Source organism: Netta rufina (genome assembly GCF_964035555.1).
Source record: "Netta rufina genome assembly, chromosome: 20".
Lineage (NCBI taxonomy): Eukaryota > Metazoa > Chordata > Aves > Anseriformes > Anatidae > Netta > Netta rufina.
Genome location: NC_140144.1, coordinates 9,954,651 through 9,976,012, shown reverse-complemented (window position 1 = coordinate 9,976,012; position 21,362 = coordinate 9,954,651). Strand labels below are relative to the sequence as shown.

Below are 21,362 nucleotides of genomic sequence, written 5' to 3'. Positions count from 1 at the left end.
CCGTGAATCATTACGTGGAAAAAAAACAGTCCCAACTAAAAAGGATTTCAATAACCACTTAAGCATTTCTTGGATATGAAGATCAATCTCCAAAAGACAAGCTTGGTTCCAGGACAGCGAGGAACGAAATAGGGGTCAAGGTTCTGGGACACATCTGTGACAACGGCTGCGAGCAGCCGAGCAGCAGCAATTAGCTGCAGGTTTCAGAGTTCTTGCAGGAACAAACCTCACACTTCCCCAGAAGAGCAGAAGTGCACTGACTGATTTTGAAACAGCGCAAGTTAATTTTCCAGCTGCATGGAGAACAGAAGCGTCCTTGAAACGGTGTAAAGATCAGCGAACTGTGAAGGGGCTGGGTAATCTTGTGTGACCACCTCCATGTGATGATGCAGCAACCTTAAAGGAAGACTCGTGCCACTGCTCGCGTGGAGAGAAAAGAATGGCAGATTCTTTGGACTGTACCTAACACAAGAGGTTTAGCAGGAGCGTTACGCTAGCTTGGTCTCACAGGTCAAGACCAACCAAGGTCCGAGCTGCAAAGTGGCCACTGGCATTTTTTCCAAATACATCCTTTTAAATGCATCCCCCTACAGAGTATAAACATGAAGCCCTGAGAACAAACTTCCATATACTACATTTCTATTAAAAATATCAGTGTTTTGATGACAAAATTATAAATTACATATATTTAAATAAATAGCTAGCTTTCAAGAGTCATGTAATATCAAAAGGCAGAAGATTGTCTTTACTAATGTATGGGGCAAAGAGCTAAAACTATGAGAAACAGACACCGCACTGTAAGAGCCTCCTAGCACCCCACTTCCATGATTCCTTACTTTTCCTTGATTTCACAGGCTTCCAAATATTCCCTTGACCATGTTGTAAGACACTTAAGCACGACATGTCTTTGCTAGTTTTAACTTGAACACCAGAAAGACAAGCACAGGACCTGAACCTGTAAATCCTTATTCCTCACAAAATGAGTTTTAATATTTATTTTAAAAAAAACTTGATTTCCAAATTGCTTAGGGACCTCTCACTGGTTTGCAGACCAGATCCACCAGTCCTCTAGCCTTCAGCCTCAGAACAGGACAGTTTGCACCCCTGGCAGCACTCCTATGACATAGACTGTGCCTGGAGACCTGCCTGTGCACACTGACTAAATGGCAGTGACCCTTCAGTATTTTGCAGGTTTTGTAAAAAATTGCTACAGTCGATACTTTTGCAAGCACAACGCACTTAGCTTCCCTCAACCAACCTTTAACTGATGAAGCAGCATGAACACACCCACGTGTTGCAAGGACACAGCTCCCTAAGCCCACTACTAATTCATACCCATAGCACAACACTGATGCCTTGATCAATTCCTCAGAGGGTTTGTTTAACCTAAAGGGTAGTTTTTTCTAGATCAACTCTTATGCCTTGCTGTGAACACACCACACCTCGTAAGTTTTGGCCTCTTTCAGAGACTGCCCAGTGGGAGCTAAAGTTCTCACGAGACAAGCAGCCATACCAAGCAACAAGCTGGTTTGGCAGATTAGAAGAACACACTCACCAACACTTCAGCTGGGTAATTGCCAAGCTCTGAAATGAGAAAAGCCAGAAACAACCACATTCTCAAGCCTTCGAGCATTTTAAAGATGCAGTATTCCTTTATCTGTACAGTTTCTAACTGTTGCTACAACATTAGGTCATGTTGAAGCTGGGTATCCTTACTTTTGTCTCTTATGTGTGTGCGCCTCATTTTACTCGTGCTTTTTTCCTTATACGATGGTCAGTGGCACTGATCCTGTTCTGACATACCAAGGGAGGCAGCTCTGATGGCCTTTATCACCTCAACCAAACTGAGGGTGAAAGAACCCGCTCAGCAGCAGCTTCTGGCAGCACCACGCTGCAGAAATGCACAAGCAGCGAACTTCCACCCTTACAAGCGGCCACTCTGCTCCTCTGAAGGAGGTCAGACAGCAAATCAGGAACATGTTCAGTTTCATCCACCTAAAAATTAGACAGCTGGTTCAAATTCATCCTCCACATTGCCACGTCAGAGCCAACAGACAGTCCCAGGGGCAGCTCCTCCCGTGCCAGTGCAGGCAATGTGGGTTGTGCGCTCCTGCCACGTGGCCGCTCACCCAGGCTTTGCCAGCAAACCAGAGGCCAAGGGTTTGGAAGGACTTAAAGCTGACAGGTGATTCTCACCTGGTCTGTCTGGAAGCTCTGCAGCCACTCTAGAGTCTGATCGCGTATTACTGAAACCAAAAGCAGCATAGAATGGTCTTCTAACAAGCCTTTATGCTCTTCCAAGAGCGAGAGACAGCTTCCTAAGTTATCTATTCAGTAATTCTGAACCTCTGCTTACTCATTCAGAAGCCAAAACCCACCCAAACTACAGGATAGTCTTTTCCCAGCTCTGTCTTTTAAAAATCTCATCTTTCATAACACTACAACCTTCAGTCACAACTAGCCACGAGTATTTGTGCTGAACTTAATGGGTTGCAGAATCCGGTTCGTTGCTTTTAGTACTGCAAGACAAAGTTACAACTTAACATCATGCTGCCAAATCTGTTCTTAGAAGAATCCAGGAAAACATTTTTACTGTCCAATTTGAACAAACATCTCTAAATCTTAGAATTTCTAAATGTAAGAGTAACTATTTCAGCTGTCATGAACTGTAAAGCTTTACATGAATTTACAGATAACAAATTAAAAAATCCTGGGATAGTAAGTTGAGATAAAATCTCATGCTGTTTTGGTTTCCCCACCCTTCATACTAATTATGTGAAATTGGCAACTTCAGTGCCTTGACTGCATAATAGCACAGATTAGATGCCAAGTTCAGGCCAAAACTTGTTATAAAGGTTTCGGGTTGCATCTTGTTACACTTTTGTTTAAAAAAAATAGCTGCACAAAAACAGCTGTAAAATAAAGGTGACTAGCAGAGTTATTTAGGATCTCTCTATTTGACAGACACCTCTGTGCTATTTAAGGATAAGGTCTCCTTCTGATTAAACTGCACTTTGGAGAAGCAAGTCTCGCCTGTCCTGCCTTTCCAACACAAGACACACCAGAGATTATGACAGACATCAACCAGGTTTCACTAACTTGAAAACAAACATTTTTGTTCAGCCTATATAAAAATGTAACACCTGCATGGCCCAATCACAACGACTAGCTGGTAATTCACCGGTGAGTTCTTTCCTTAATAAGCCCACAACCACTGTCTGAAACCTTAAGTCAATTTTCTGACAAAACTAGGGAAGACACAGCCTGACTTTCTTGGTATTTCCAAGGTGAAAGGGTCAAGAAGAAACACTTCCATCTCAAAGTAGATAATTTAAAGCGTGCTTTTAAATACGGTAAACAAGATAAAAGCCTAAGTGTTCCTGCGTCTTTGCAGATCGCCATTCACTGAAAACCCATGCAAATTAGTAGCTTTTTTTTGCAAACCGTTTGAAACAAAGTCACAAGTCCCCCCTTCCAAAACCGTGCACACAGAAATGGAAAAAATTCAAGGTGAAGATATCCTCTTTGCACTACGATATGGCATAGTGTAAACTGATGAACTGCAGCCTACTTGAGAATCCAAGGGTCGGTGGAGTAAGTTCTGTTGCGAAAGAGATACTGCATCTTTAACGTAGCTGGCAGAGAACCTCCTGCAAGTGTAACTGCTGCGGGACTGGAACGACACTAACGCAGAAAATAAATAGGAAAAAGTAATGCTATTTATTAAAAGAATTCCATCTGTGAATTACTCTGTTTAAATTATAATGCAAGACAGACAAGTTTGGATAGAAATGTGCTTGCTCTCCCAATATTTGGACTTTTAAAAAACGTTTCCTAAGAATCAATTTTAAAAAGCATTTTATAATTTGATATAGCCATAAATTAATACTGCATGGAGATGATTAATATCCTATGCTAGTGGTCAGTGACCTTTTGTAAACATTAGCCAGACGCTAGTAAAACTGGCTAGAAAACTACTGTCACAGGCCTTTTTGACAAGCAATATCGTATTTCTTTCCAACAGATCCTTAATTGTTTTCACAAAACCTTTTCCTATTTTTGATATACTTTATTTTTAACCTAATACCTGAAAAACATAAACAAGTCTTCAAACCTCTTCCACTAACACTAAATCCACAAGGCAATTAACTGCAGTTGGCCGTTAACTACATACCCCGTGCGAGACACCCCCTCGGCCAGCATCTGCCCCCTCCTGCCCCTTCCACCCCCCACCCCTCCCAACAACCCATGCACCCCCCCCGTGAGGAGAAGGTGACACGAGGGACAGTAGGAAGTGGCACAGTGGACTGGCATCCCCCTCTACGTGCGATTCAGTGTCTGGAAGATTCGGGAGATCTGTAGCATGACAGGCCCCGTTTCGGGATCATTCATCCACTGAGTGCTGTTCAGGGGGTTTTCAAGCATATCCTCGAAGGCTGCCAAGAGATGGAAAGCACAAGGCGTTTAGGCTTGTGGTCAGCAGATGCTTCCACGTTTGGGATGCTTCAATGATAGGAAAGTTAAAAATAGCTACAAGTTACCTAACGCAGCAGGCAAGCATTCCCCCCACGGTGAGAACACATCACACACTTACCATTTGTACTCCCAAATCTCCACAGAGCAGGATGCTACAGGCTGTTACACTTCCCTCATTCCTCAGCATTCAATTCATTGTGGGCAGAGGCTGATTAAATACTCAGCCTGGATTATAAACCATTCTACAAAGCCTCAAGGACACGGGCTTGAAGAGCTAAACACTTCACAAACATTTACTTTGGTTACTCTTAGAACATCTCAGAAGGGGAAACTAAGCCAGCAAAATAAGAGGTAGGTAGGGAAAAGGCTAACTAGGAATGAGCAGCAGAGCCATGCCCCAGATCTCAGGGCTCTGTCTTTTCACGGAGGCCCCTGGAGCCAGCAGGGAAACAGCATCTTCCCTCTGAACAGTGTGCGCTCTCCTTCCTGCCATCTGGAGAGCTGAGGACAACAGGGAGCATTTCAGGGGACAGGAGGGGCAGCCAGGTCTACCTGCCTAGATACAGTCAAGGGAAAAGGTGGTCTCTGCCTCTATTTTTGAACAGTGACGGAGATCCAAATTCTTAAGAGCGATTTTTATTCTTTCTATATGTAGCTGTCTTTACACTAAGGTGTTTTTTTTTTTTTTGCATGCCAATTTTCACTCTTCTACTTATTTTGAAGGAACCAGGCATCTAATGCAAGAGCTAAGTCACAACTTTGGCAAGAGAATGATCCATGAAGTAATTTATAACCTTTATGACAGCCCCTGCACTGGACCACTGGACATTTGGAGCAGTGATTACGGAACAGGACTAAAAAAGCAGTTGCACATCTGATCTATTAAGGAGTCACCGAAAGGTCAGTGTTACAGGAGTCTGGCAGACCCGCACGAGGGGCAGCGTCTTCGCTTTCCCAGGAACGTACAAAGCGTTAGTCTACAAAGCTCTAACGACATTAGTGCGAGCCATAAGCACCAAGCACCTCTGAAAGGCTCATCATTAATACCTCGCTCAAGGTCACGCACCGTGCCTACTGCAAAGCCCAGAATAACGTACAGATCTCACCTTTCACTGCTCTAACTGTATTCTTTTACACAGACTCAAGAGCTGAAACCTAAAGATTTATCTACATTCTTTAAATATCTAATTAAATGCAAACATTGTTAAAATCTGTGACATAAGCAATCTGCAGATGTATCCTTCTCTGATGTTCATCCAAGCCTTACAAGCACATATAATGGCATTTCGTTTTCTATTTATATTCTGAGCTGCAGTGTGGAAACCTCTTTGGAAATGAAGAGACCATTTGCTCAGAAATGAGGGTGGGAAGGTTCTGCTCTTGAATTATTTAAAGACTTGCAAACTCTCCTAATTACATCTAAAGAAGTATTTTTAAAAGCTCTCCTGAAAGAGCTGCGCACACATCCTTTATTTCAAGGCAAGTGTTCAAATAAATTTTGAAGCCAAACACTAAATGCAAAATTCCATGTACACAACATAGAGCCAATGTCACTCTTCTGTACTCTTGTCCAGTGTCAGACACACCAGTCCATCAAAGACTTACTTTTCACCATCAGGTTCATGAGCCAAGTATTTGCTGTGCTCACAGCATTTTTGACCAAGAAAGCAGGCTTTACCCCGATACAGGAAAATGTATTTTCACAAACACTATCTCAGTTTTGATAAGCAAGGCCTTAGCTTTGACTTCTTGTTTGGTTACACTTTCACAAGTTATCTTCCATTCCACTGATCAGGCCACAGCTCACAGTAAGCTGTACAGCAGGAGACAGCCTTGTGTTTTGTTTTTTTTTTTTTTTCTATGAACTCATCAGGGTTCTAAACAGACATTCCATTTTTTTCTCCCATAGCCAAAGGGAACACACAAAAGGTCTCCTAAATCCACAAAAGCATCGCAGCCAGCAGCTACTGAAGTTCTGAGTTCAGCAAGTGTAAACCAGCAGCCTAGGGAATTAGTGTCATTGCTGGGACAGCCCCAAGTTCTGTTGGTGGTGTAGCTGAGTTGCAAAACGAAGCAAGCAAACAATACAGCTGCTGAAAGCGAGGAAAAGGGTACGGAGCTGCACACATCCCCCAGTGTGCTGTCATCATCCTGTCTCTGTTCTTATTTGCTAAGAAACGCAGAGACGGTGTATATTTATCAGAAACCCAATTTATCAGGACTTACCTAGTAGAGTTTTTGGGTTGGTTAACCCTAACTGTACCACTGGATTTTCTAAGATGGCTTGGAAGAGAGGGCTATTGGTGTCGATTCCCTTATCTAGGTCCTCTGGAGAAGGCTTTCTGTCTCCTAGCAGCCATTCACACTGAAAGAAATCACCAAACACAACATATTTCATGGTTGATTCCATTAAAATGAAAGTCTGCCAAAACATTCGGCAATGCAGCATGAGAAAATATTTTGCCTCTCACAGAAGCATTGATTTCTTTTCACTCTAGATCACTACACATTTGTGTGTTGCTCTGACAGAAATCAGCCTTTTTTTTAAGAGGACAGTAGCAATGCCTGGTATGGTAATAAAATTACCCCAGCTTTGTGTGTTTCACAGCTCAGCAATACGCATGGTGTCATGCAGATGCACTGCCTCATAGAAACCCCACCAGCACGGTTGCATTATGTCAGCTGGAAGAACCATCCAGCCCAACATCCCCTCTGACAGTAGCTAGCACTGGATGCTTGCGAAGATTCCTTGACTGCCTGCTGCACCCACACCTCTCTGCTTAATATACCCACTAATCAATCTCCAAAAACCTTCTTATTTTTGGATTCCATCAATTCTGGAATGCATCGCTGCCAGACATTAGTTCATACACTGCGTGGCTTGAATCTCTTGCCTGATTAATTCCTGCCCTTTAGTCAGTTATTTATTGGGAATACCTTTTCCTTCCTCACAATAGTTCAATCTCTTTTGAAGCCTCAGGTGAAGGAGCTTCTCAAAAACTTTTTGAAAATCCGCATATGCGACACGAACCAGATCAGCCTCAAGCTCATGCATGCTGAGTTCCTCTAAAAAATCTAAAACCTTTGTATTCTCACTGTGTATCTAACTGAAAAAGGCTCAGAATAGAGAGTTCATTTCATCTCCAGTAGCAGCTGAGCTTTATGATAAACCAAAACATCAATCAATGAGGAAAAAAAATCAGTTGAACAGATGATTATGGCCATAAGGAACAGAAATGATGTTGTACTCACGGCTGCATTTTGCTGGTTGTTGTTTACTCTGAGTGCATCTACCACTTCTTTTTCATCAAATCCCATCTCCATCAGGGCAATGACAGCCTGTAAGATTTACACGGCTTCATAAATACATTTAAAACAAATGAAGAAATGCAATATTTAAAACAATCACATTCTCTACCTTCTGTCTACATTTTTGGGGGAGTAAAAAAAAACCATTGTTTCCATTTGCAGGTCACTAAGCAATCTTGGCTACAGAGTTTTCAAATACTGTCTATCCAAAGATTTATCCCTTTTCCATAATAAAGACACTAAAGAGTGAGACTGAAGGTAGTTCCTATTGTCATTACTGAAAGCTGAATGAAAGGCAAAGAGCGAGTAGCTGGTGTGGGAAGGAGCAGAACAGGATGGAAACACCTTATTTTAAAACTCCTCTTGTCGCAATGATTTGGTTCATCTCTCACTGACAAATCAAGCTCCAAGATCTTGCGCATTTGTAGTTCTATTCACTGGATTTAAATTTTACTCCTGGGATTTATTAATACTGCTAGTGAGCATTGCGTATTTAGACAAACGTACCTACATATTGTTACAAGAACATTTAATCATTTAGAAATTGTACCCAGGTCATCAAATTCCACTTCTGCAGCTTGCAGCTAAAATCACAAAAAACATTTACTGTAAAAGCTAAGTGATAGATTCTGAAGAGCACCTCCTGGTGATTTTACAGTGTGATAACAGCACGCATTTTTCACTTCAGCTAATATTGTGCTCTGAAAAAAGGCTAACTTCTGCATTTGATGCAAGACTTAAAGACTTAACTGCTGATGATATTTTTCCTTATCCCCTACATACAACAATGCTCTTCCGTCCTTTTCTACAGCAAAAAGGCAAATACTGTCCTGCAACCCTTCCCTGATGCCAGACAGTGCTTTTTATGACTGTCACATCAGTAGTATCAATTAATTTTCAGGTATAAAGTGTCAGTAATTTAGATGCTGTTAACCGAGACAGCAGCGGTAATATCCCTTTCAGCAACCCGAATTCCAACAGCCCCTGAAAATTTCCACTAAAATACTGTCACGCCAGCATAACATACATCTGCACCCTTGTCCCATTCCATTTATTAAATGAGCATTCGTTTGGATTCTGTGATGCCCACCCAGTCCCTTTCAATCCTAACAAATAACAAGATAAACAGCACGTACTCGTGGGTCTGGACGAAACTCTCTTTTCCTCCGGATCTTCTTGAATATTTCTGTCAGCTCATCCTTGGCCTCTTCCCCAGCTGCTTCTGAACTAGGACCTGCAGTTGCTTCAGCAGAGGATGCACCAGCTTCGGCTGGGGCTTCGGATGGAGTCTGGCCTGGAAGCGGAGCATCTACTGCAGGGTCATCCGCATGTTCTATCAACCACTCCATGGCCTGCGTCACCGACATACTGGAAAGAAAATTAAGACAAAGGGATGAGGAACACTCCAGATGTATGTTACACATATATTTTCCTTTGCATTTATTCCTGTGGTATCTTGACTTGCTGATTAATTAGCATCTGAATTGTCATAAATACAGTTTCAGAGCAAATCTCAGAGCACCTTAATTCTACATGCACTCAGGGCCCCAGAGTCACCACTCCTCTGTCATCCTGGCTTCAGAGAAGTCCAATTTGGGCAGCTGCATCCCGGATTTTAGAAGGCATTTCTAAGGCAGTCACCTCATTCTCCAAATCATCTGCTTTGGTTTACAGCAGACAAACACTGACTATTCGCAACTGCTGACAAAACTGCGAAGCGTGTTCCACATTTACATGGAACCACATCTCAGACAGAATCTGCTTTGTTGCTTCCTACAGAGAGATCTCAGACATCTAGCAATAAAGGAATGCCATTAACAACAGAAGAAAGCAGGACAACATGTGCTCTCATCCAAGTGCAATTGCCTGCATTGAATTTTGCACAATATACCTCCAACATGTACTACTCGTGTCTTCCTCTACTGACTCAAGAAGGAATCAGATCTCTCAAAGGAGAGGCCACGTCCAACAGAGCGCCACAATCATAACCCAGTCAACTGCTGGACTGCAAGTGCAAAAGCTAAGTGATCTTGAGAGACCCAGCACATGCCTTCCCAATGAATACACAGGAAGCAAAGATAACGACAGCATACCTGAACGTGCAATTTCATTTGAGTGCACAGTAATTACATGTTCTGAGAAAGGGAAGCCTGCTTGGCTTTTCACTTACAAGGTGAAAGACGGAGGACATCAGGGGGAAAGTCCTCCTAAGCCCAAAGGGAGAGAGACTGGAAAAGAATGACTGGAATATTTTGTTGATTCTCTATCATTAGAAATATTTACGAATGGCCTAAGAAACCCCCTCTCAGAAATGAGGCAGCACAGCTGTTTCATCTTAAGAGCATGAGAAGAACTGCATTACCTCCTCTTTTCCTACAGTTGCTATCTGGACTTTATAATATTCTTGGAATGTTTTTAAAAGATCAGCACAAAGTATTTTTGCTACAGCTGAAAGACCAATCTGGATGGGCTAGGCTTGCTTTTTTCCCCTCTAAAATTTTAAAGCAGAAAACGTGACTTTAATACTCAGAAACGGTGCCAGCCTGACAGCCTTGTGAACTGCAGACAAGCTCTTCTTTCTAGAACAAGCACAACACCGTTTCCCCTTTCCTGGGCCATCTGCACCTGCATGTTGCCTGAGACAGAAGTGTTCTTTAAACTAATGCTTTGTTCAAACCTAGTTTTAGGTGACCCACTTAAAGAGGCTTCTGAAAAAAATGCTTTTTTTTTTTTTTTTAAACCGTATTAAGTAATTTGCAGGCAGTGTGCTCAGTACACTTACTGATTTAATCGAAGGGCTTTGACAGCTCTGCTCTCTGGAAACCCCATTTCTGTAAGCTGCCGCAGAGCTATCTCATCCACTCTGTCTTCCTCATCCTCATCCAGCATGGCTAGATATACACAAACAAAACAACGTTCAGACTGACTTCGAGCTAAAATACAAGCCTTTCGCAGCGGAGTGGCATGTGTTAAGTTCAAATCCCGTTCTTCTCTTCCATCCCTGCTTTTGTTTCTGCCCCAAATTTGCTATCTCACCATTTAGTCTGCTGCACTCAGCTCAATCAGGCTCAGATAGATTCTTCCAGGACAAAGACTTTGTCCAGATTTGTTCACGATCTCTAGTAACAGGCAAAGTTTTTCTTGACTATAAGCCCACATAATTAAATATATGGGAGACCCACTGAAGATTTGCTTATCAATCATCGAGGAAGTTGGATCCAGCCCTAGCAAATCTCAAGGGCATTTCCCATGCTGAACCTACAGCTAGAATTTCTCCCCATTTTCCTATCTCCGTGTGCATTTTCAACTATTTTTTACCAAGTCTCGTGACGTTTTCCAAATGTTTCATTGCTACTGATTTTAGTTTTAAATGGAACTTCTCATCTATCCCAAAGGGACCTTATAAATTCCTTTGTTTTTTTAAAAACTCGTACCACAAGTTGAGATCTTTGCCACAAACTTATTATTAGCTCTATTACATTAATGTCTGGAATTAACTCTGCAAGGCTGCTCTTTTGCTACATAAGAAAACAAGTTCCTAGGATTGAACTAATAACTATAAAGATATGTTCATACCATTTGCCTTCTTAAATAGTTCAACCGCATCAGGATTCAGTGCTAGCAATTTCTGTGCAACTTCAATGAGAGAAACTAAGATCTTCCGGAGCTCTGTCTGGAACTGCAAGAAAAGAAGCTGTGAAAACACTTGGACAGGAAAAAAACAGGCATCGTTAAGTGTCAACATGGCTGTTGTTAGTACCTCTGCTACAGTCTGACCCCTTGTACAGGTGCTGTTCACTACGTCATGCACCTACTAGTACAGAAAGACACAGCTAGAAGTACTACAGACAGCACTCAACTACTGAAGTCAACATTTATGAATCTTTTCAAAACCATGGAAGAGGAAAGACATTGCAAACACCCCAACTGTGTAAGACTGAAACCTAACTGCACATCTGCCAGATCTCAAAAAGTATTTACTGAGGCTTTCCCATGGACAAATAAAACATTTAAAACTGTAACTCAGAACAGAGTGGCTTTTAATCACTAAATGACTTAAGATTTACACACCGGTTGTACTATCTACTTTAATATACATTTATACACACCTGAATTTCTCTTACAGAGAAAGGCTAATCACAGTCGTATGGAACAGAAGAGGTTATACGAGATAAAAGCCTACTTGGATATTAGTGTAGGAGTTAAAAGGTCTGATACTTACATCCCTCATGTTGTGATGGGCCACGGTGCGATCTACATTGCGAGAGGGCAGATTTGCAGTTGCTTTGAGAATAGCATCCTTATCAGGAGCTTTCTGCTCTTGTTTCCTCTGAAGGATGGGAAACAGGATCAGGTTTCATAACCCATTATCCACAGAACAAAGAACATAGCATAGCTGAGAGCAGTTTTGTATTCTTCACCAAGGCATCAAGCAGTGCTCTGTAACTTGCAACTAAGAGAAACAGCAGCCTAGCAATACAACGGATTCATAGCGCTCACATTTCGCGATTATAGAGCAGAACCGGACCTGTTGGGTTGCCCCACTTTCAGTCCTTTCTTTAAATCTATTTCTGTTATCTAAACAAGTGGGGAAATTCCAGCACAAAGAGGGAAAGTGATGCACCAAACATGGAGAGAACCTGGAAGCCTCAGTTCCCAGGACCATACTCTGCTCCGCATGGCCTGCTCAGAGCACACTCTCTCCAAACCCATGTTTTTTTGGGAGATGTACCAACACTGTGCACAGACTAACACTTAACTGCCTCACAGGGGAAGTGCTTTACTGCTTGCAAGTATCATGCAGAGATATGTGGTGCCTTGGATTTTCAGTACATGCTTATAGACCAGGAGAAAACGTAGCAGGGTACAAACTATAAATATTTCCCAGTCTTGTATCTTAGGTTCTTACGGTGACGTTCTGCACAGCAAGACCGTAATGGAGACAGAGACATACACCAATACCTACAGGAAGGGATACAGAGACAAACACCAATACCTACAGAAAGCAAGAAAAAACAAAGCTTTGCAAGGAGGGGGTGGAGAGACCTGGGTATTCACAGTGTCAAGCACAAGCATTGCTCGAGTGTTTATGCACTAATGTCAACTGCAGTGCCACTCGTGGCTAAGTGTCACCCTGGATATCACTGACCCTCAGTAACAATTACGTTGGGGGAAGAAAACAGAACAAGAGTAGCAGGGGGGCAACACTTCAGCTCTAGAGACCTGGTTAGAGGGCGATAAGCCACTCATTGCTAAAGACATATGACAGCCTGAAAGCCAATCAATAGATTTCTGCGGAGTTCTCAAAAGAGAAAAGGCAGTTGCTGAAGTATGCTTATACAGTTACCAGGCATTTTTTTCCAAAGATAAGTCTATCCCACTTCCACAGAATGCATCTGCATGTCTTATTCTAAGGCAAATGTTCTCATAATCCAAGTTAAAAATGTAAAGTCAGTTTCCCCAAAGTTTGGGAGAAAGACTAAATAATTTCCCTAGAGTTTAACTGGCTGTATTTGCCTCTACAAACAAAAAGAGTAGACCACAGCAATCTTTCTGCAGCTCGTTAATAAATTAGCTAATCAAAATGGCCAAATCAAGAAATCATTTCAAACTCACTTTCTCTTCTGCTGACACATCTGCCATTTTGGGGAGCGGAGGTGGTGCACGCTTCTTGATTAAGAGCAAGACATCTAGAAAGAGAACGATACCGAAATAAATTAGAAAGTAATGTGAAAACAGTTCTTGTACAATACCTCACAAATTCAAGTTTTCCTAGAGATTAATTCTGTATTAATTCCACTGTAGCATCACAACTTTTTCTGACTTAAGAACTGTAGGGATTTACACATTCCCCTTAGGTGTTTGCTATTCCATAGCGTGTGCTGAATTCAAAACATGCTCCATCATTAGTTACACTTTGTTACTGGCTTCTCCTCCTCACACAATCCCCTTAAAGAAAGGGTATGAAAAGCTCTGGGTGCTTTGTATGATTACATTAATAGCACAGTAATTAGCCCATCATAATAACAGCGCATCAGCACTCCACTGAGGAGGAAACAGTAGAGATGTGCCATGTTATGGTTTTTGATCCAACCTAGGGCCTTCCTTCAACTGGAGAGAGTCAAGTGCCAAGCCTGGAAGACAATTTCAGTATCAGGCTGAAGCTCACCTCTGTTTGTGAACTGCAGCAGAGCGATTTGTTGCCTACCACGGGGCTGCACCACTGAGCCAACTGGGGCAAGCCTCAAGGGCAAACAAGTCTTCAGTCTCAGCTAACTCACAGCACGCAGCATGAGCTTGCTTAAGGCTTTTGGACTAATACTTTCCCTTTTCAAGGCACCATTTTTCTAGAAAGCACATGATGGTTTAGAAGTTTCCAGCACCCGAGTTATTACCCCATACATAAAGACACAGACACCGCTCAGAGCAGGCCTGCACGGCATCTGCAGTCCTTCAGCCAGACAGGGCAGTTTTCCGTCCATCACATTAAGCAGGTAAAAAGCCAACAAATCATGCTTTGTGCACCCAGTTTCCTAGGTCTGGCTCAGCACAGAACAGCCAGGAGCAACAGCTGGTGAGGGCTGTTAACCCTCACTCACCCAGCTGACAAGAACACGAAAGGATCCACGTGCTGCCTTCTGGCTGCCCTGTGCAGCAGCACGCGGAGCCAGCAGCAGTCAGCTGTCGGCTGCGATCTCGCCTCCCTGACAGCAGCAGGGCACTTAAAAGGCAGAGCACACTGCAGGGGAAGCAGGAACAGAGAGGCATTCGCATGACAGCTCAGTGCTGCTTAGCTGCCGTATGCTGCAATTCAAGACTCTGGAGGAGCCTAGGAATAACCCCCCGCCGACCAGCAGCAAAGCTGCCCCTCGCCTCTGCCGAGGATGGCAGCTCCCAGCTCCTGTGCAGCTCTGGAGGTGATCGGTGAGGCTGCCTCAGAAGAGAAAGAGACCAAATTGCTGCTCATGATCATGGGAACAGCTCTCCAGCCTGCATGAACTCTGGAAAAATCAAAACACTACTGCTGTGAGCTCCTGGCTCAGACAACACTGAATTTTACAGCAGTCCTGCTTCTCACACCTCCTGGACCACGGCCTGTCGTCTCCAGAAGGGACCAGGAGCTTAAGCTGTCCAGTAAAAACTGACCCCAGAAATCCTGACAGCTCTTACCTTTAGATCTTTTGTCTCACATTAATCCTCTACCCCTTTAAAGTTCAGGAGCAAATACACACCTCACGTATGCTGCTGTGGTCAGTGACACTGCAGTGTGAGGAATTCTGACCCACACATGCAGAGGATTGAAGAAGATATAAAATGTGGATGCTCAGATATGCTTCAGCAAACATCCTTCTGCTTGACCTGGAGACCTCAAGAAAATCCCTGAGAAGTTTTGGGTTGTTTTGTAACTCTAAAGGAACAGTTAAGGAAAGCAAACTGCTTATTGTATATTATCAGGGGAAGGTATTTTTTCCCCTCTTCTTTTTCTGCCACCTGATTAGCTTCCTATGCTGAAGCAGAGCATAGATATTAAAAAGAAAATTGGAACTCAAAAAGTTAAACAGTTTTCCATGTCAAAAAAGACAATCTTACCTCTATCTTGAATGTTTTCCTCCAACACTGTTTTTGTGTCTGTCAGCACCTTCTCAGAAGTCGCGTGTATCAACTTGTGATGTGTCACAGTTTTGGGATCCTCCAAGCTCCCAGGTACACACTGCAGAAGATAAATACTGAAGATCAGAGACAGAAATGAGCCTACTACATGAATCACGGCGCTTTGCACTTAGGATTCTGCGCATACAAACGGTGCCATCACTTACAAGCTTCTTAATGGCTTAAGAAATGGCACGCTATGCCAGAGGCCAGCACACAGGACGTGTGTTATTAAAGAAACCGAGGCTGGAATCGTGCTGTAACGATGCTCTGTGGTCGGTTCCTGCCTGCATATCCAAGCTGCTGGCTGGGATGAATAATCAGCAAAAGGAAGGATTCCAGCCTGCCTTCCTCCACGCTGTTAATAGCTGCTGTTAAGTTCAACAGATGGTGATACTCTAGAAAACTTCCTTACAACAGTCAAAGACTCAATGTTACACCCACGTCACCCCAAACAAACCCTTCAGGGGCACCAAGCCCATCTATACAGGTAGATTTATACTTTTTCAGCACAGTAATCTGCACCACGCTTAATTTTGAGTGCCTGGTCCTATCCTCAGGCCCATGCAGACTCAGAACATGGATACCCCAGGACCCACAGCCCTGTCTTCACCAGATCGCCAGGGTCGCACCAAGTCTGGGGGTAGCAGCGAGCACGACACCAGAGTGGAAACCTCCTGTGAGCATCCTGTGCTTCACAGAAGGGGAAGCTGTAATAACACAGCAGGTTTCTCATTTGTAACTGGTGTTGAAAGAGAAGCGAGCCCCTGCTTCATCTTCTAATTACTATTTACAGGCACTGTCGGAGCACACAAGCCACTGCCAGCAGTGAATTTGGTACACTTGACCTTAAGCTGGGAAGGAGGCAGCGGCTGTGCCCTGTTTCAGGGCGCAGAACAAAATCCACAAACCGGGCTGCTGGAGCCCTAACCCGGCTTCTTGCTGGAAGTGCTGAACCAAAGTTACATTCACAACTTCTCTCCCAACCACAAATTATCAACATGTGCTATTTTTTGCCATATATGAACATTGTGCTCAATGCTTTCTTACAATTCTAAATCGTATGTCAATTAATTCACTACAAAAATCAAGCTCAAACCCCAAAAGCTTACAACATCAGCATTGCCAGAGGTTTGTTCTGGGACTGCACCAGGTATATCCACACACACAGGCACAAACAACGCCCTGCTTCTTCCTTGGCACAAAGATTCAAGTACACAGAACTGCTCCTCGGTACCAAATACACCTTCTGTCCACAGCTCCGAAGTTCTGTTGGCACTGATGGACCTACAACCCATCCCTGCAGCAAGGCAAAGGACCACGCTTTTCACCTGGGCTTCTGAGGCAGCTCCAAGCTGAAATGCCACGCTCCTGACCTAATTAAGCATCAGCCTCCCAGTGCCCATGCCCCCGCAGAGCCTTGCAAAGTTTGGGTTAGCGTTTAAACTCCCTGGCATTTTGGTGCTGCAGCAGGAAACGAAGCAGGGAGCGCGCACAGACCTCGAACTGACTCATCTTCACACATGAGAGGCTCACGGATCCGCAGCGAGAGCCTTCAAGAACGTGACGTCAGCGCATCGAGAGACTTCCAATTTGTTCGAGGGGAAAAAGGGAGCGTAAGGGCTGCGACTCCAGAAAGGCAGAATTAGAAATAATCGCCTCGCAGCCCATGAAACAGAGGCTGTTCTCACCACAGAACAGGCTGCTTAATGCTGACCTTCACCTCTTCTTTCTCATGGGAAACGGCTCTCGGTGACTCTTCTTTCCAAGCCCATTGCTACGGAGCCACTTCTGCCCTGCGTGCGCCCTTCAGGTGATGAAGCCATTCCAGAAACCCCGCTGAGATCAGCGCTTCACTTCAAACGTGGCACTGAGTCCTGGTAACCACACCGCGTGCTGCCAGCCTCCTTTCAAAGGAAGCTTTAGAGGCCATCATCGCTTTTTCTGGTGTGCCTGCAGCTGCTGGAGAACTCAGGTTCTTGTTCCTTTTCCAAAGATAACACACTTGTTTTCAGCGTGGCTCTTCAGTTCCTCGTCTGAACTTTGGTACAGTTCTGATGCCTCAGCAGGATGGAGGTGAGGGCGTTCGAGCCCTGCTTTGTCTAACAGGAGCTTCTTACTAATCCCTTAGCATATTAACTGCTGAACGCACGCCAGAGAATGCATTAAGGCTTAGAAGGGACTGGGAGCAGCTCCCGAGATTGATCTGAGAAGTTACCCAAAAGGCATAAAAGCACGCTAGCGGAGCATCTCTCCGAACAAACTCAAAAAGAGCATTTTTACACATTCTTAGGGTCGGACACCAAAAGGAAGAGCTTGAAAAGGGGAGCTGGGAGGCACCCTGATGGGGGCAGGAGGACACGACACGTACCTGTTCTTTATTTTCTCCCTGGCACACAAAGCTGTGCACACAATCATGGTATTTACTAACACCATTAAAGCACACATGAAAAACGAGAGGTTGCAGGTAATCGCTCAGTCACCTAACACCCCAGGAGTTCATAAGGAATCCCCCAGGGCTCACCCCGCGGGCGCTGCTCCACCAGCAGAGGTGAGCGTGCTCTGGAAGGTGAGCTCTCCGTCTCCTTTTTGTACAAAAGGAGTTTTAAGGAGGGGATCTGCTGCTTCATGGTTTTGCTTCCAGCAGAAATATTTGCATTTCCTTTTAGCGCTGGAATTTACAGCAGGCTGCTGTGCCAGGCAGGTGAGAAACCTTTGGTTGCAGATGCCTGAATGGCTGAGCTTGCACGCCCTGGTGCTGCTAAGTGCTGTCTGCAGAGCTTGGAATCCTGCTAAGCCACAAGGCTTTCTCTTTGCTTATTTTTATTAGTTTTTTTTTTTGCTTTTATTAGCAGAAATGTTCAAAAATAGTACTGCCCCTCCCTACTACTAAGCTTGGGTGGCTTAAACCATCTGCATCCCTCAAAACACACAGAGGAGGCCCCGAGGAAACAAACCCCACCGTGTCTTTGCACTCTGAGCATTAGCACCTCGCACCTCAGCACCTCAGTTCCACGGAGACCCCTCAGCACACCCCGAAAGCCAGGCGAGCAGTGCTGAGGCAGCTTCAGAAGGGGAGCAGAAGCACAGGAGCACTGGAAGCTCGCCCCACGATGCCACAAGAATTACAGGTGGAGCTCATGCATGCAGACAGCTCATGTCCGTGTGCCCAGGTGCACTCTAGAAGGAAGCTGCAGAGCGTAGGGCCTGATCCTGCCTGCTGCACCGCACACAGAGCTCGCGCTGAGAAACGTCACTGCTCCAAGAAACGAGTCCAAAAAATAGCTAGGAAGGGAAGCAATGAGCTGTCAGGTGTTTATTTATTCACAGCCTAGGCAGTAGCACTGAAGGCAGCAGTTTAATGGCACGGAATTGCCATTACATTGTTACAGGTCAACAGTTAGAGCAAGAACCCTCCCCCTGCCTTTTTATCTGTAGCAAAAATACCCCTCAAATTCAGCAAAATATACATCAAAAGTGACACTTCAGAGCTGGGTAAGCATTCCAACGTTGGCGGGATGGAGCGTCCACCTCCCTAATTGAGAAGTGGGCACCTTGATGGATATTACCTTCCTCTGCCTCCTGCAGAGAGGCTTTCAAGGACTTTGGAGAATGTATTAATCAGCATCTTGTGAGAGATGGCTGCATAAATTATCTCAAGGTGCTATCAAGATTCACTGCAACACGCCCGTGATCAGGAGACATGATTCTTCCATCTCTATTTTTCCCCTCCATAAAACTCCGTATTACCCATAATGGTTATGCAAATCCATACCATTAGCACGGAGCAGCTGAGAAAACGAAATCAAACATCTTGCCAAGTTATCAATTGTCTTCTGCCCTGACTTGCACTGCAGTGCAAGCATCTATTCAGTTATGTTTCCTGATAATTAAAGGCCTTTCAGCTCTGCACGCATGCACGTAATCATTACCCCACCCTATTTTGGCAGCCTTTGTTTAATCCCTCAGCTGCACCGAAGGGGGGGACAAGACAGGAGCAGGAGACTTCTTCCAGGAAGGTAACAGCGGGGGGAGCCCTGCGCTCAGCTCAGTTCTTTTCAGCAGGGTGCCCTCATTTTGCCTCGAGGAGGATCCCACCTACCTCAACCCAAGTAAATCCATTTGCAGCTGCTCTCCTCTCCAAATCAAAAAGCACTTAAAAAGGCTCAGGCTCCAGCAAAACAAAACCTGCCGTGATCCCGGGGTGGTAGCTGAAAGCAAACAGCCAGAGGGCACGACGCAGAGGGCACCTGGGCTGCTGGCCACCTGCACTTCCCAGCACGCTCCTTCCAAAAATAAAGCCTGCCAGCCTCCAAACAGCTAAGTCACTACACATTACGGGCACGTCCTCGTATCGCAGCGTTGTTTTACTACAAAGAACATTTCTCCTCGTCTTTGTAACGGTTTGAAGACAAAAATCACTGCTGAGTGCAACTGATAAAACCCCGCTCCCAGGGCCTGGATCTGCTTTTAGAAACGAGAAGCCAAGGGGCTTGGAAAGGAGTCCTGAGGTCAGGCCCGGTCACGGGTCCAGCTTCATGTGCTTATTTTTGCTTTAAACTCCAAGTCATGGCAGATCTTTGAAATCCAGCCTAGCTGTCCTGCAACCTCTGGCTTTAACATTTAGCGCCCACGAGCAGGAGCAGGAGTTGAGCAAGCCAGCACAAAGAGCCTGTGTCTTCCAGCTCAACTTTCACAGGCCGTATCCGTGTGTTTTGATGCATTTTCTTCTCCAGCCAGCGACTGGTAATTCACTCTTTGGACACGTCCATTAAGCCTTGCTGCTTACAGCACAGGGAGAGCATTAGAGGAGCCCGTTACCTCCCTGCAGAGAGCCCCAGCAGCTACTGTGCCAACCCAGGGGCAGGCTGAGCTAAGTGTCTTGTCAGAAAAGGGAAGTTGCCACTGCCGTTATTATTTTCACTGCTTGTTAAATACAAAGAAGGAACAAAGAAGAGGGCTCGGAGGGGAAGCCCTCGGAAGCCAGACACACCAGTGCCTTACAGCGTGCGCTCAGCAGCCCGTAAAGCGCACGGAGAGGAGCTGCAGGTTGGAAACTGCAGGTTGGGAAGGGCTCCCCCACACCAAACCATCCCCTGGCACTGCACAGAGCCCTCAGATCGGCGATTTATCTCTGCAGGGACCTTCCTCACAACTCAGGGCGTGGGGGCTGAGATGGTGAAAGGAATACAACACCCCCAACTAACCAAGCTGCCCTCTGTCATCGCACAGAGCTCTCAGAATGGGTTATTTATTTTTTTAAGGCCATTTATCACAATTCAGGAGGTGAGAAAGCTGCCAGAGACCGCCCCAAAGGACACCGTGCAGGCAAAACCCCCGGCCTAGCCCAGCTCTGCGTCCCTTTAAAGCCCCTCAGAGGGCACCAGAGGAACCCATCCCCTCTCCCAACCCCTCCAACCCCCCCCCCTAAATCCTCCTCACCCCCCTCGGGCCGGCTCCTTACGTGCTTGAGGCAGCGCTCCTTCAGCTTCTCCACCGTGGTGTCCTCGGGGACCTCCTCCAGCCACTCGGCGCCCTCCATGGTGCAGACGCGGAGCCTCAGCACCTTGCCGGCGAAGATCTTCTCCTCCTGCACGAACATGGCGCCGGGCGGCCCATGCAGGGCCCGGGGACGGCTCCGAGGCCCCGCTCGGCCCGGCCCGGCCCGGCCCGGCCCTGAGGGGAAAGAGCGGGGACGGGGGGGGGGGGGGAACGGGGACGGCGGGGCCGCGACTGAGGCGGCGGGAGGAGGAAGCGGAAGGAGAAAGAGGGGGGGGAGGCGGCGCGGGGCGTGCTGGGAGTTGTAGTTTTTTGTGTGTTTATTTTATTTATTTATTTATTTTTTCCTGATGAACTGGGAGCCGCCAGGGGGTGTCCCTGCCGTTTCGCTGCGGTTTTTAAAAATGAAAATAACGCCGTCTCGGCTT

At 45.3% G+C, this 21,362-nt stretch overlaps 1 protein-coding gene across 1 annotated transcript; it reads right to left on the bottom strand.

Annotated features, from left to right (window-relative positions):
* Nucleotides 1-4,270: 4,270 nt before the first annotated feature.
* UBAC1 (UBA domain containing 1) lies at nt 4,271-21,130 on the bottom strand. Its single transcript, XM_084299297.1, has 10 exons — nt 20,900-21,130; nt 15,376-15,496; nt 13,402-13,475; nt 12,008-12,115; nt 11,362-11,464; nt 10,568-10,676; nt 8,922-9,153; nt 7,729-7,815; nt 6,703-6,841; nt 4,271-4,436 (listed from the first exon to the last, which is right to left on the bottom strand). The coding sequence occupies exons 1-10, from the start codon at nt 21,035-21,037 to the stop codon at nt 4,321-4,323; spliced, it is 1,227 nt and encodes a 408-aa protein (XP_084155423.1). The 5' UTR covers nt 21,038-21,130; the 3' UTR covers nt 4,271-4,320.
* Between the last annotated feature and the right edge of the window lie 232 nt (nt 21,131-21,362).